The sequence below is a fragment of the Choloepus didactylus genome, chromosome 3 (assembly GCF_015220235.1).
Source record: "Choloepus didactylus isolate mChoDid1 chromosome 3, mChoDid1.pri, whole genome shotgun sequence".
Lineage (NCBI taxonomy): Eukaryota > Metazoa > Chordata > Mammalia > Pilosa > Megalonychidae > Choloepus > Choloepus didactylus.
The window spans coordinates 201,351,021-201,366,841 of NC_051309.1; the positions used below are offsets into that span (position 1 = coordinate 201,351,021).

The 15,821-nt window shown below is 37.1% G+C and overlaps 1 protein-coding gene across 2 annotated transcripts in view; it reads right to left on the bottom strand.

The window, feature by feature from the left end:
- Positions 1-320: 320 nt before the first annotated feature.
- Positions 321-15,821, bottom strand: part of PDLIM3 (PDZ and LIM domain 3) — a 28,283-nt gene continuing 12,782 nt past the window's right edge. The window contains exons 4-8 of one of the 2 annotated variants that reach the window (XM_037831131.1): positions 10,880-10,947; positions 5,679-5,942; positions 3,936-4,060; positions 2,374-2,485; positions 321-1,053 (exon numbers count right to left, since the gene is read on the bottom strand). In XM_037831131.1, the coding sequence (XP_037687059.1) occupies positions 864-1,053; positions 2,374-2,485; positions 3,936-4,060; positions 5,679-5,942; positions 10,880-10,947 (759 nt within the window). In that variant the 3' untranslated portion in view covers positions 321-863. Of the gene's footprint in view, positions 1,054-2,373; positions 2,486-3,935; positions 4,061-5,678; positions 5,943-10,879; positions 10,948-11,307; positions 11,496-15,821 lie in introns of both variants that reach the window. The other variant, XM_037831130.1, reaches the window with a different exon arrangement.

Here is a 15,821-nt window from a genome sequence, read left to right on the forward strand (position 1 = left end):
CTTTTGTGCACTGAGAAACAGCTCTGTTTGACCCCTGAATTTGCATATTTAACGGAAAGAGACACTTACATTCAATGAGGCTATTTTAAAGCAAAAGAAACTGTTTTAATCTGAAAGAGGCTGAATTGCCTTTAACTAGCAAATTTAAATGCCCTTCCTATCAGCAGACATTGGGAAAGTGTAAATGAGCCATAGGAACTAAAAAAGCCACTGATGTTTCTTACAATATCTGAGTGGTTGGTGTAAATGCCAAGACACAATTGAGCTCTCTCATTGGAATGTTGATTTTATCTGAATTAATTGAGTGCCACTTCATTAGGTATTTTTAAAATGTTTTACGTATTTATTATGCATGTTGCACCTAGCGGTATAACTTTTTGAATATGAAACTAAAGAAATCCAGGGAATTTCTCTCTGACATGCACTATACTAGTTAAAACAGGCAGCTGCAGATTGTATTAAGAATACATGAGTGTTATCTGGTATTCACTATGATTGCACAATCAATTTGTTAAGGAAAGACAGACTCCCCAAAGTATCTTGATGCTTACATGTTTGATGGTCATGATATAAATGTAAATTGTGGAGTACGACATACAAAAAATTATGGCTTTAAATGTCACTAAGCTTTTGCTAGCCCCAAAGATAAAAAGAGTTGCAAAACATAGCCAAATGTATTTTTTTTGTCATATAGCAGGCATTTGCCTCCCATTCCTTTTCCTCAATGAACATAAGACAAACTTGCTCAAGCCCTGGCTTTAGATTTGGGGTTGACGATGGTTTGCTGTATTTCTGCCCAAAGCTGTCAATGTCTTCCTGTGTAAATGCGGGTGAGTGCGTGCATGTTCCTGTGTGGGTAAGACTTAAGCTTTGGGGTAAAGAGTAACCGTGTCATAGCCCTCTGGGGGCCGCGTGCGGGCTCTTGCGTGAGTTTCGCAGTATAGCTCTCCCTCTATGAAGAAGTAGCCCTTTTGTTTGAGGTTGAGGTTGCAGTCAGCACACACGAAGCACTCTGGGTGCCGGTACTTATCCCGGGCCTTCACGACAGCACCCCTGTGGGAAGAAATGAGGTCAAGTGAAAATCACAAAACCAAAAACATGATACAAAGTGAGAAAACACTACAGATAAGGGCAGGTGGTATTGCCTCACAGTCAGGAAACAAGGGCCTCCAGCTGTAAAACTGCACATCTGGGGAGCCCTGTCATTGTCAGGCAGATCCAAGATAACCATAATCAACCATCCGTGTTTCTCTTTGATGTCACCTGTGAATATTTTTCAGGTTTTTAAATGAGAAGTTTATAGAAAGAATTGTAGGATCCCACTTCATGATATTTCTCCCTTGTTTCTTTGAAAGAGGGAGACATTATAAAGACAAGACAAACACCTCTCTGCAAAGGATTCTGATTTTGACCAAGATTGTTGTCTTCATAACTAGAAGTCCTTCCAGTTGTTTTCTATTTCGGGGATCCAGTCTTTATTCTACGGAGCACAGAAAAAAGATATCAAAGAGCAGAGATGGAATTTCCACAAGGTGGGAGGATTTGCCTCTTCTGCCAAAATAATATATTCCAATTTAGGAGCAATAATTGCTTTTGGCAAAATTATAAACTGTCGCATTTTACTAAGGTTCTCTGCTTCCAAACTCCCTGCCCTGCTTTTCCTTTCTGTCCCACATTCCATCCTTTCCTATATCCGGGCTGATCTCCCACTGCCCTCCTGGGATGTATCTTGGATAACTGGACAGATGGAGCCTGGATGTGTGAGCCAGTGGTAGAGGAACAGAATAAAAAGATGGGTGAAGTGGCCATGTGGGACATGTGTGATGGAGAGATTAAAGTGATCTGGTTCACTGGAAGATCTGAACTAGCACATGTGGCTCTTTAAACCTAAAGTCCCTTGAAATGAAGGTGACAGCATTTTAAAGAAATTATATTTTAACATTTGTGCAACTTAAGAAACTAGGTAAAGAGAATGTGTTTTAATTAACAATCTGACAACCCCCAGCCTTGTTCCCCTGGGTTTATATGAAAAGGAAGTAGTCACAGACTATACATTAAAAAAGAAGGGCTTTCTGAAGTGAAAGTTATGATTTGGGGAAGAAATTTTTATTTTATTTTTGGGCTACTTCTATTTCATGAGAATATAACTGAAATGATACACCAAGATCGCTGATTCACACTATATGCAAATTTTAGGGTACATCTAGAGAATACTGGCCAAAATATGTCAGATGTAGGAATTATATTTCAAGTAGATGAAACAAAATTTAAGTTTTTCATAACAGCCTTTTACATAAAAAATCTGAAAGTAGAGGAAATAGAGAACTGACACCACTGTTTACAGGGAATTCCTAGGCTAAAAATGAAACTTACACAATGCCACTCCCGCATTTGTCACAGAGTGGCATCTTCTGTGCGCCACCAGCGCCACCATGGACTTTTGTAACTGGAGCTCTCACACTCCGAGTTCCAGCAGGACGGTCATCTGAAAAACAAAGTGCTTCCATTTATGGCAAGAGAACAGCTGGCAATAGTTTGTACTTTGCTTCTATTTTAAGGTGTGTACTTTAACTTAAGGAATTCTTAAGTTGCATCAGCACTATCATTTCAAAAGGAGCAGGACCAATTTAAGAATAAGAATCTTTGTCCTGAATATAGGATCTTAAAAAAAGGAATTATTTAAAAAATTTTTGCTGTTGTTGGAGGGAGCTGCTACAAAATGCTCAAGGCAGCAGTGAGCATTTTGCATTTTTTGTGCAACTTTTAAAGTACAGTATAAATCTTTTGGAGGTGGAAAAGCATTAGAGTGTTAGCAGGAGTGGGCTGGAAACCCAGTTCTGCTTCTCACTGGCTGTGTGAACTTAGACAAGTTCACCCTTGTTATGCCTCAGTTTCATTTGTTGAGTCGGGAAAATAATAGTTCCTACCTCCTTGAGCTGTTGTGAGGATGAAATGAGATATTATATGCAAAGTTCTTGGCACAGTGTTTGGACATACATTGTTATTGTTTCATGTTTTGATGATGATGATCAAAACACAACCTGGAGTGTTGTGGAAAGGGTAAGAGATTTTACAATGTCCATTTTAAACTCTATCTTAGGATTCATCAGCCGAGCCTACCCTGGAGTACTTTGAATTTGTCTTTGGTGCCCTTTTCCTTCTGGTTTCAGTTGGTGGCCACTTGGACACTTCCTGGAAGGTCCTTTCCTAAACAGGCATCACCCAAAACTTCAGTATGCCAGTTTGGATATATTATGTCCCCCAAGAAAAAGCCATGGTCTTTTAATCCAATCTCGTGGGATACTGGGATTAGGTTGTTTCCAAGGAGATGTGACCCACCCAACTGTGAGTGACACCTTTGGTTAGGGTGTGACCTCTGATTGAATGTTTCCATGGAGGTGTGGCCCCACCTGCTCAGCCTAGGTCTTCCTTAGTTTGCTGGAGCCCTATAAATCTCACAAACAGAAGGACCTCAGAGCAGCTGCAGCAGAGACAGACATTTTGGAGATGGCCATTGAAAGTAGACTTTTGCTAGTCCAGAGTTTGCCTGGGAGAAACTAAGAGAATACCCCCAGAGGCCAAGAGAGAAACTTCTGGGAGAACGTCATTTTGACAGGCAAACTGGGAGCAAGCAGATGCTAGCCACGTGCCTTCCCAGCTAACAGAGGTTTTCCAGACACTATTGGCCATCCTCCAGTGAAGGTACCCGATTGCTGATGCCTTAGCTTGGACACTATTATGGCTGTAACTTTGTAACCAAATAAACCCCCTTTATAAAAACCAATCCATTTCTGGTATTTTGCATTCTGGCAGCATTAGCAAACCTGAACACTCAGAAAAGATTCATTTTAGTTACACATTAAAATCCAGCCTGTTTGCTATCCCCCCTTTCCCTACTCCTCCAACAGCCTCTATGAACATGAATGGGGACTCACCGTCGTTTACTAATTCCTGGAGCACTCTAAAGGAGCCTGACTGGCGCGGCTGGGTGGGCTCATCCCGATTGTCATGGAGCATCCGGTACACATCAGACTGGGGGGGCACGGAGGCTGTGGATTCACTGAAACACAGGCAAGGCGGGCCAACCATCGTCAGGGGCGTCGTGACGCCCAGGAGGTGCGAGTGCCACAAAGCATTGATAAGCAGTAACCATTATATTTACAGAAACCCCTAAACAGAGTTTTAATATTTCCAAGTTAATCCCTATTACAGCTAAAAATATAAAGGGAATTCACCTGGGTTGCCTTAAAAATGTCATTGAGTAATCAACCTGGGAGTCACAGAAATGATTCTCCATTTGGCAAAATACTTTGGAGGGCAACTACAAGGTGATTGTTAGGAAATGGAAGTTGAAAAAAAAAAAAAAGATTTGTAATATATTATAGAAGTGAATAAAATTAACTGTTTTCAGAAAAAAAGGCAACATACATGAGATAGAAACTGCAGGAGTGAGACCAATTTGATTATTCTCAGTCAAAAAATTGTCAATAAAATTCAGATTCGTTTCTGACATTAAACTAAGAGCATATGATCTAATTTTCTTTTTAAGGTCACCTTGCTTTGTTAACTCCCAGAAATAACAAAGGTACCATTTTGCTTGTAAACTGAAGAAATTCAACTTGTCAGTGTTTAAAAGCACATAATGTAGAAATGTTCCAATAAAAGTCTGGTATATTGACTACACTATATATTTAAAATAGGCTACATAACAGATGATTTATAATAATGACAATGGCTTTATTTTAATATACTTTCTACAAATATATTCCTGATGAAAAATAAAAATATAATACTACATGTGAGGTACTAAATGCTTTATTACTTTAAGTCATTTATTGCATTGTCTAGAAAAGGTAATTGCTATCTGCACAGATTTTTATTACCTATATCATATTTGAAGATAATTATTTTACAGATCTGAAATTGTTTGAAAAATGCTTTTAGGGTATATTATGCTATTATTAGCTCTATGTATTCAACCCCAGTGATATCTTTACTAAACTATTGTAACACAGCACTCTCAGGCATCATAAAAAAGTGATGCTGTGATACTCAAAGAAGTAATAAGATTTTATCTTATAATAATTTTTTTAATTGAGAAAACTTGATGGCAAAAGTAACTTGAACAAATATTCATAATAAAGAAGAAATTAGTAAAAATAGAGACCAATGGAAATTAAATATCTACCCTGATAGCCTGAGGCATTCACTTAAAAATCTTTAGCCGCAGCAAAAATTTTAAATGGAAAAATAATTACCTCTCCACAAGATGTCATCAGGAGAGGAGGTATCTCTTATAAAACTGCTTTGAACTTCCAAACCCGTTCCCCATTTTTGAACCCCAGAGAAGAGATAAAGTGTATACTACTCATTAAATTGCTTTTGAGAAGTATTATGCTGGGCACTTGTAAAGTACATTGTAGCTTTCAAATGACATATGCATTTGATCCTTACATGATTTCATTTTACTGCTATCGATTGCATACAGCTCTACTTAGTTAATTCCTCAAATCACCTTTATCAGGCCTAGATTTTTGCAATAAACCATTAGTATTTTTTTCTTTTAAGTTTGCCACATAGCTTTCTTTCAATTAAGACAATGTTACAAGACACCCGCGAACTTGACATTGCCCAAGTGTTTAGTTAATATGCCGAGGGTTCAAAAAGATTCGTATTACCTCATCGAGGGTGTTTCCCCTAGAGCTGTTGAAACCTGACCCTGAAGTGTTTCCATAATATTGTCATCTGAGTACAACTGCATAGGTGTATTAAACTGAGCATGTACAATCTTCACACCAGGAAGTTCCATTTCCAAAGGAATGTTAGGGGCCAGCTTAGCAGCAACTTTCAAGTCGCCTGGGCAAATCGTACTAAGAGTACTGACAGAAGAGGGGGTGCTACGTCCACTGCCACCGTCAATACCGGAGGGAGTGCTGCATCCACTGTGTTAATGACCACGTCACACAGAGAGGACACGAGGAACCAGACATCCAGACAGAACACAAAGAACAAGTACAGAGAGGTTAAAAGGAAGTGAAGACAAAAAGTAAGAGGTGAAATACAGCAAATTAAAATGAGATGTTTATTTCTGGCTAGAATTTATTTTAAAGAAGAAAAGATGTTTACAAAAAAAAAGTTTAACAAAATGAAAAGGAACAGGTGATAATGCATTTTTTGGCTCTGTTCTACTAGGCAATATATAAATTGAGAGTTAAATAAATGTAAAAAGTGATATAAAAAGTAAGTAGAAAAAGATGCAACTATCTTGCATTTTTAAAATAGACCAAATAATTTTAAACTTGACAATGTTACAGGCAAATGATGCATAGAAATTACATTGGCTTGATATTCTTTTACATTTCTGAAGTGCAATATTTAAAATTAAGCTATTAATTAATTGCTCTTTACAAACAAGGAACTGATATGCAACATAAAGATTGAGTCAAATATTTGGGCTAAAATTTTCAAAATAAAAAGACTGTTTCAGAAATGTAGTTGAGCTTTAATTGAATAGTCATTGGTAACTGTAGGTTATGTGGTTGAGATTGTTTAAAGGCTACTTTGTAAATGCTTTATTGTTGTTATTTGTTCTATTTTCATTCTTTAATTTTTGTGACTAGGCTTTTAAAAACTGGTAAGTGGTTTAATACAGGCTCTAGAAATAGCCAATAAATGCTTGTCACCTTGAAATAAATGATGAGAAGCTAATTAGGTGATCTCTGACTCTTACATACTCTCTAGGACTAAGTGACATTTCTTTTACATGTCACTATTTCAAGCAAAATTCTGGAAACACATAAACCTTCATGCATATTTCTCATTTCCTTTTAAGGAAAAATTGAAGGATAATTATCATTAAAGCATAAGAAATGCCAGTCATGCAAATTTAAAAGCAACTGGGGAAGGTTCATATACTCTATGAAACTGGACAGGAGGCCAGTCATCATAGATATGCCGATGAACAAAAAGTCATTTTTCTATGTGCTTTTTAATGCAGCACGAGAGATGCTTTTATGAGAAAATGGAGTTGAGATTTAAAAAAAGCAGTTCTTTAAGACAAATCCAAAAGTATTAGTATTAGTGTAAACATCTGCCATTCCTGCCAGTTAGTGTTGCCGTAAACTCAAGACAGAGAATGGATTTAGTTTGTTTACCTCAAGGTCAATATTCTCCTAGATCTAAAGTGTGATCACATATCTGTATTTGCTCTGTAAGGTTGCTAATGCTGACCTCAGCCACATATAGATAGCAAAAACCAAAAAGGCAGTGGTTTTGTTGACTTCATCATTATTGGCAAATGGCCTGATTAAACTGGGCAACCAGTTTAATCCGCTAAATGGATTTTTAAAATACTTTGTCTGGTGGTATCCAATTCTATCACCCACACAGCCTAAATCAGGCAGGCCAAACATGGGCTTTCTCCTTTCCTTCTTGGCTGTTTAGAACTTGTTTAAAACTCAATCTGTAAATTGGTTAGATCACATACAAATATGTCAAGTGGCCTATTCCCTATTTTTGCAAGCTTGACAATACATTGGCTCCTGAAATTGACTTTGCCTGATAAAAAGAATAAAAGTAAAATTTCAGATTGGGTACAGTTTAACCACAATCATAATGATGTGACCTAAGTTTAACGAAGCTTACAAAATTGTGGTTTAGGGATTGGAAACCCTGAGTTAAATCTTGGGAGACTTTGGTTCAAAATGTGAAGCCATTCAGCAAACATCGGTAACTGGTCTGACCCTGCTATGTGCCACGCATAGTGTAGGAGACAGTACCCCAAGAATCCACTTTCTTCTCACTTAACATGGATTCAATGAAATATAAGTGCAGGCTGTACAAATCCCACACAAATGAAAGTCATAATTCTTTGAGAGATGTCAAAGGGCTTGTGACTAGGGCCTGAGTCTCTGGATTACTTGTCTGGAACTGTTTATTGGTGGGTAAAACTGTGATCAATTTAGAACTTATAGTTATATCTTGTTTTATAGTTGTAATTAGTAGTCTTTTTCTGTTATTAGTATTCTCATATATGTGCATGTTTGTGTCTCTAATTTTATTGAAGCAAGGGTTATGTCTTCTATTTCCTTCATTTCTTGATCGCTCTATTGAGGGCCTGATGTCTACTGAATAGATAGGAAATAAACCCTGAGTAAACAAGAATTAGCATTTACAAATCAAAACTATCTCTTGAACTGATGCTTTAAAAAAAATAGTTTTCATGGACTCTAGTCACTGTGGATATCATTGAGTCCTCATGACCCATTCCTGGTGACTGGAAAGGTAGGTTAATAATGAGATTTCTTGAGGTTGACTTAGTGACTTGGCAAGGTTACCTGTGAGGCTGATGAAGTGCTCAGTTAATTCCCTGATGGAACTAATTTCCATGGAGTGTGTACAGACATTTTTTTAGAGATGCTACTGGAAGTGAGTTGTCCAAAACCACTCACAGGATTGTATTTTATATATTGGATCTATAAAATACTTTGTATATATCTTTGATTATAGCTATGGCTTTAAAAGTTTACAAATTTGCATTCAAAATACTTATCTTTTAATACTGCATCAATTATGATGAGATATTTAAAAGACTCATAGCTAGTACCAAAATCCCAGGGAGATTAATATGTCACTAATTTAGTATCTCCAATTTCCAATTAAAGGAAAGAGTAAATTGTTCATTAATAGTATAGTTACAGGGTGGTACATAGACTCTCAACATTCCACCTTGAAGAATTGTTTGGTGAGATCAAGAGCAGAAGTGAGGAGGCACAGGAAGAAAGGAAGGATAGTAGAAACATTTTTATAATTGTTTAAGATTTACATACTGGTTTCTGTTTTTTAAGCAAAACTCCTTATCCCTGTCCCTCCCCTCTTGTCTTCCAAACTCAGGTATATTTAAAAAGGCACCTTCACATGATACAATTATGATATAATATTATTATCACCATATTTAATTAAAATGAAAATATAAAAGAAGCAGATTATATATTGGGGTCTCTTTGACTTTCCTTGAATTTTTATAAAATTAAATGTTATCGGGCTTCTCCAAAGATATGTTACTCTAATTGATCATTTTATTTCAGCCTCCTGCAGTCCTGTAGCTCAAGTTAGTGCTAACCTCAAAAAGTACAAGTATATTAATTTTACTATGGTTCTTTGTGAAGCTGTATATGTATTTATTCAAGAGTAAAATAGCACTTGAATTTTTAACCCATTGTTCTTATGTTATTGAGGCTGGGTTGGGATGGGGAAGCTTTTGACCGTGGAGAAATAAGGCGAAGATGCAGAGGAAAACAGAATGGGAACAAATAAGGAGGAGTAAAAAGAGATTGGGCAGAGTTGCAAGTATGTGGGAGGGGTAATTGCTTCTGCTTCTAATTGCCACTCCCTCAGGAAATAGTTTTAGTTTCTCTAAGGATTCTATTCCTTTTTTCAATGAACATTTGTTGAGGACTTACCCTGTACCAGCCACAGTTCTAGATGCTGGAGATCTAATGTTGAACCAATCAGACAAGTTCCCTGCGGGTACTGAGTTACATTCTAGTGGGGAGGATATATTTGGTAGCCACTGCCCCCTTAGCATCATTCTCCTGCTCTTTCCATTGTGCTCTTTTCTGGGTCTGATATCACAAAAATTGTCTGGCTTATTTTGAGGCAATCCTCCACCCCGACTCTGGCTTATGGAAAGATCTGAAAATGGAAATAGCATTATCAAATGATGACTGCCCATCCACAGCAGGGGTCATAAGCTCAGATGTCTGCAGAGGCCAGGAGGGTCAGGTCATGCTTTTATGAAAAAGGCCAGGTGTCATACAATTAGCTATGACAGGAATTTTGACAAGCTAGAGAGGGCAAGCCCCCTTAAAAGCGCTTAATTTTTTCTTTTAAACAAAAATAAACATGTCTGAGAATTGATTCCACCTAGGGAAGGGCCACAGTTTGGGACAACTGATGTAGATCATTATTCAGTGTTCCTAACCAGTTTGGGTCAATCCAGTCTAACCACCAACTTCCTTCCTCTGGGCGATTGATTTAGCTGAGGTCAGAGGGATGGGTTTGAGGTTTCCTGAAGTCACAATGACCTGATGTTGCAATTCACGGCATTAATTTCTACCCTCTTATGTTGGAGGTTCAATTCCTAGAGAAGATCATCTGAAGACGACTGTTTTTCTGATTGACAGACAACAATTAAGTGCTTACTCATTATTATTCCAATTTGTTCACTGTTCTCCATGAGGGTAACCAACATATTTCACTCCCTATCAACTTTTTCTTTATACTGATTTTCCCCCAAGTGGAAAATTTCCTCTTTGAGTGGCTTCTCTTCCTTTGCAAATACCGGTAAGAATGCAAATTTATTTTCATGCAAGAGCTAGTAATTAGTGGGATTTCCCAGTGGGTTCTAAGGGTGCAATGAGGGGCAGGTGCTGAGGGGGATGACCAGAGTCTGTCAAATATATAAAGCTACACCCACTTTTCCACTGGTGCTCCACCTGCCTGTTACTTCTCACAGGGGCTGGTTGCCTTTTTAGCTCCTACTGGCTGGACTTCTCCTGACCTGGTAGAGCATGTCTGCCTGGCTCAAAGGTCACTGTGTTCTGGATGGGATCCCCAGAGTGGCAGGGATATTAGTTACAAATATACGTGGTGAGGACCTGAAGTTTCACAGCTCTGTAATCTCATCCATATTTACCCTTGGAAATAGAGGCCATTTGGGTACCATCCTCTGCTAAGTGAGTTTGTTTATTTTGCTTTTGAAATAAGTTTCAAAACGAAAAAGTCACTCCAAACACCTCAAAGTTACTTTCCTTGGTGATTAGTAAGAACTTATTAAAGAAGCATGCACTTCAAACTTCACAATCTCAGAGTTTATGACCTGCTTCGGCCTGGGACTATGAAAGGTTTGGGCCGAAGATTGTGCTTGTGTTCAAAGTAGTTCACATCCTGTAAAGACAAAGGGTTACAAAAGTCCCTCAGTGGAAGAGGCATATTTTTAAAGATAAAAATTAAACAAATGGTAATTTTACAGAGAGGGTTATTTACCACCAAATACTGACATGACTAAGAAGGGAGAGGATGGAACCAGAGTGATTTCTTCTTTTTAACAATCTATTCACTAACTATTCAGGAACTGGCCGATTGGGCTCCGGAACCAGGTTCTAGATGCTTGTCTTTAAAATAAAACCCTGACAGTACCTTCAGGAAAGTAAACAAGAAACAGCAAGAGCTGGACTTTAGAGAGGAAAAGGACCCGTCCCGTCGCTGTGAGAGCATTGCGGCGGAAACGGAGAACCCGGTACTTACTTTTGAGGTGAGCTAGGAATGAGTCCGCGCAGCTGTCCGTGGAGCGCATCTTGGATATTGCTCGTTGAATAGAGCCCAATGGGTGAGTTATAGGAAGCGCTCACTACCTGTCTTTTGTCATCAATGTTTGCTGCTGCAACAAAAGGCTGGGCCCTTCTGTTGTGCGCGGTACCAATGGGTTTGAATTCCTGTACAATGGCAGACAAAATACACAGAGCCACAGAGTGCACAACGAAGCCGCTAATGAGCAAAACCAACAGCATCGCGTTGTTAATAAAGGCATCTTTACCCGCAGGAGATTAATGGCGAAGTTAAAGAAGGAGAGGGGCAGAAACCTTGCTACGATTTTTTTTTTTAACATTTATATGTGCTAGATTCATCTATTAAATGTGAAGGTGCAAAGGAATTGACCTTATTTAAAATAGTGCAGAGTAATTCAAACATTGTGTGTCTTTTCTGCCCCCTTACCGGTTTCTGCAGCATAGTTCGTGACACAGAGATTTTGTGTCACAAATGAGATTTTGGACTTAATAAAAATTACTATTCTTAAGATTTCTCAAGCTGAACTTACATGTGTTTTTTCTTATATTAATGTCTTGATAAAATTGCCCCATTTAAAAAAATGGGGAAATGAAACATAGACATGGATTGAGCGCTTATGATTATACTGAATTATTTTAAATGATCAAGTAAAAAGTCTGTTTTTTCTTGATACCTACAATAACGAATTCTTAACTTGGAATAAGTGGTAACCTTATTTTAGAAAAAATTGATAAAGGACTCTCTTTTTCTTATAAAAGCAGTAATAACATTTACTGAAAACCCTTTTAAAAAAATTATGATGGTTTCGTGTTATGTGTTTGAAGAACTCTTCATATTTATTTGAGTCCCATTAAAACTAAAGCCAGTGCTTCAGCAATAGCTAACATACAATGTTTCACAAAAGGATGTTCACCCTACTGTTTGGGAAAAAGGACCAAATATCAGAGTCCTAAACCCCAAATCTGAAATATGCTTGACTCATCTAAAAATGTATATTTTTAATTTTTTTAATATAAGGCTCACATTCTCCAGGTTTTATATAGATTTATATATTTCTAAAGCCATGAAATTTTTTTCTCCTTCTAAGCAACAGAAGAAAACCAAAAGGTAATGATAAAATGTACACAATCCAGTTTTCTTTCTGAATCTTTCCATTTGGCAGAATTAATAAGACAACTCTTTATAAAAATATTTTCACTCTCACATTCACATAAACTTCACTCACTTTTGTAAATATGCCATGAGTATTTCACACAGATTTCAAATAGTACAAACATTTATACTATTTGAAATGTTGATGGAAAGAGACAGTTTTTATTTAAAAAAAAAAAAAAAAAAAGCAGGGACCCAAGCTGCAAAATGCTTTCTTTTGTTTCTCCTGGGCAGGCCCTCATCACACACAACCTATCCCACCATCTACTTCTATTAGCAAAGAACAATTTTTATTTTTTATTTTTTTTGGTGGCAGGGAGTTGGGGGATGGTTTTGACAGGGTATACAGCTTCAGATGCTTGCCTGTTGAGTTTTGCCTCCCTGTACCTCAAATCTCACAGCACCTAAAAATCTGAGATGTGGTAAAGAGCAACTTTTCTCTCATCAACCTTGGATAGCACATTTTATCAGCCTCTTGAACTTGAATGGAAGGTCTGTGTTGAATAAAATTGAGCCCGTGATTCTCCAGTGTGATTGAACTGACTGATACCTTGTTGGTTCTATTTTATTTTCACCATAATACTGGCTCACTGCTCAGGAGTGTTTGGGTGATTACACAATTGCTGCTGTTCGATAGCAAAATAACTGAAACAATCAAATGTGGCTTTAGAAAAGTGCCAAATTGTAGAACATGAGAACAACTTGTGTAGTCAAACATTTATATAGTAATAGAATCTGATTATAGTAGGTGATTTAAAAATGCAGTTGTATTGGCTGTGTTTAAGGTTACCCATTATGATTAGTCATTTTTATGGCATGAAAAAAGTGAACTGGAAATGAGTATAAATAATGACAATGGCCACGACTCAAGCCAACATTAGTCTTTCCATATGAAAGAAGACAGTTGGCTAATAGGTTTATCATTTAGCTTCGGTGGATTATAAATCTCTCAGGCTAATTGGAAGAGTGAATCAAGCCAGCCTGAACGACTTGTGTTCTCTGGAACTTAGTGTTTTGTTTTGTTTCATTTTGTTTTTTATCAAAGTATGGCCTGCCTTAGAGATCTTTGTAAATAGAATAGAATTTACAAAAATTAGTTAACATAATATGATGACTTCATGGAGAAAAAAGTTCTCTGCCCTTATTTCTTCTTATCTTCAAAATGGTACAAAAAACATGGATGGTGATTATTCTGTAAAAGAGGCAATTTCTCTTAGAGTTGTGTCTGTGAACTAATAATCACCAGTAGTATCCCCAAAGAGCAGCATATAAGTCAATCAGCTCCAAGCCTTTGCTTTGCTATTTTTAGTTTGGTTATATATTACAAACATTACAAATCTGGACTTCTCATTCCTACTCAGATCATATAGGGAAGTATTTCTAATAATGGCATCAAACATTTGTATTTAGGCTTCGCAAAGCATTAGTTTATGGGCTGCTAGAGTCATTCCAAAAAGCACAATGAAGGGTATACACCAAAAGTAAACAGGAAATTTAAGTATGGCATCAGAGTGAACATTCTATCCAAATCTTACATCATTGTTGATGGTCAAACAGAATCAAAAGACAAAAACAACTAGCGGTTTGATGTTCCAATTTAAGTCCTTTCCACTTTTCCCAGAAAACATAAACACTAGGAAAAAATTTATATAGCAGTTAATACAGTCCAGCTCTTGTGTTTATTCTACCCAGACAAAAACCATCCAAATGATTCTTATCTTTTAGGAATTTAATAAGTAATCATTCCAATTAATTAATGTATTTTTAAAACACTGTTTTTAAAGGTTAGGAGCTTATATTAAGGAATATTATTTTGAATCAATGAAATGCTAGAGCTGCCAGAATAAAAACCAAGTGACAGGGCTCTGCTGACATTGGGGAGAATGCAGCTTTGATGACAATCTCTGTCGTCCTTGGAATGACCTCAGTAACGACAACATTCAAAGACAGTTCACCTTTCAATTTCTTACTTGGACAAGTTGTCCACAGATAAAGATTTGACCTGTAGATGTGTGAAACAACCAGAAGCAGCCTGGTTGATTAACAAGTCTACATACATTTAGAAGAAAAAATGGCAGGAGGATGAGGGAAACAAACCATTCCAAGTAATAAAATATTTGATCAACCACACTAAGGAAAATAATTGGATTCCACCATGTTTGGAATTTGTAGACAGTCATACCCCTTATCATGCTCACCCCTCAAATGAAAAATAAAGTCACCCTTAAAAACATTTTTTTCTTCGGTGATCTGTTCCAAGTGTTTTCCATGTCTCCTTGGGGATGAGTTTTGGAAATGGGGAATAGAAAGCTTGTTTTATGCAGGCTACCTTCCAGTTTAAGTAATTACTTTAAATAAATAATTTCCATAGCTGGACAAGAAAAACTCCCCCCAACCCAAACCTAGGCATAGGAAAAAAAGATGGAAATAAATGTATTAACATTTTAGTTGTGGCTGGGCTAGGGTGCTAGGATATAGTCCTTTTTCTGCAACAAATATTTATAACTCTTAAAATGAAAAAGAGTATTTTATTCTAGTTGCAAAGGTCACATAACTTGCAATAAATCTTGTATTCCGGTTGAGAAACAAGAATTCAAATCCTGTATTGCTCAGCAGCATTTCATCTACAATGGCATCTTAAGCATGATACACTAATGACTTTCATTTCTTAGACTGACACAGCTTTGTTGTCCAGAATATTGCTTTATTTGCAAAGCTTTCATTGCTTTAAAAAGATATCTTGTTGTATGGCTTTGTCTTAATAATAATAATAAAATAATACATGCTGTTTCCAGGTTAAAATTTGCTGTTTTGATTTTTATCACTACATTTTGTTCTAGTTTATGTGAGGGTTTTCGTATAGCCAAAGTTGTCCTGAAATATAGCTGTTGTTTTGTGTAGGGAATGTTTGTCCTGAGGTACCAAGTTAAGTGAACTGGTCAGGCAGAAATCTGGCCTGAGAACCTCCCAAGAAGTAGGAATCTTTGGCCCATTCAGGGAAGAGCTGAAATTGTTCTTAACTCTGAGTCCTTCAGATACCAGCCTCCTGGAGAGGATGCCAGTGAGAATTAGTCATGACTTCAATGAATGGAATGTTCCAAGGCTCCCTCTGATTGACCACTGTGGCCCTTTAACTCCCTTCGCTCTATTTTTTTAAACTATCTCCTTCCCTATCTTTTCCCCATTTGCAGTATTATAAATATCCATATTGTCTAATCCTAAAATACAGGACACATGAGCTAATCCATGACTGATAAGAGGCCATAGTATTTAAAATTAGGATTATCCTTAAAAATCCAATACATGGAATAACCATAGTC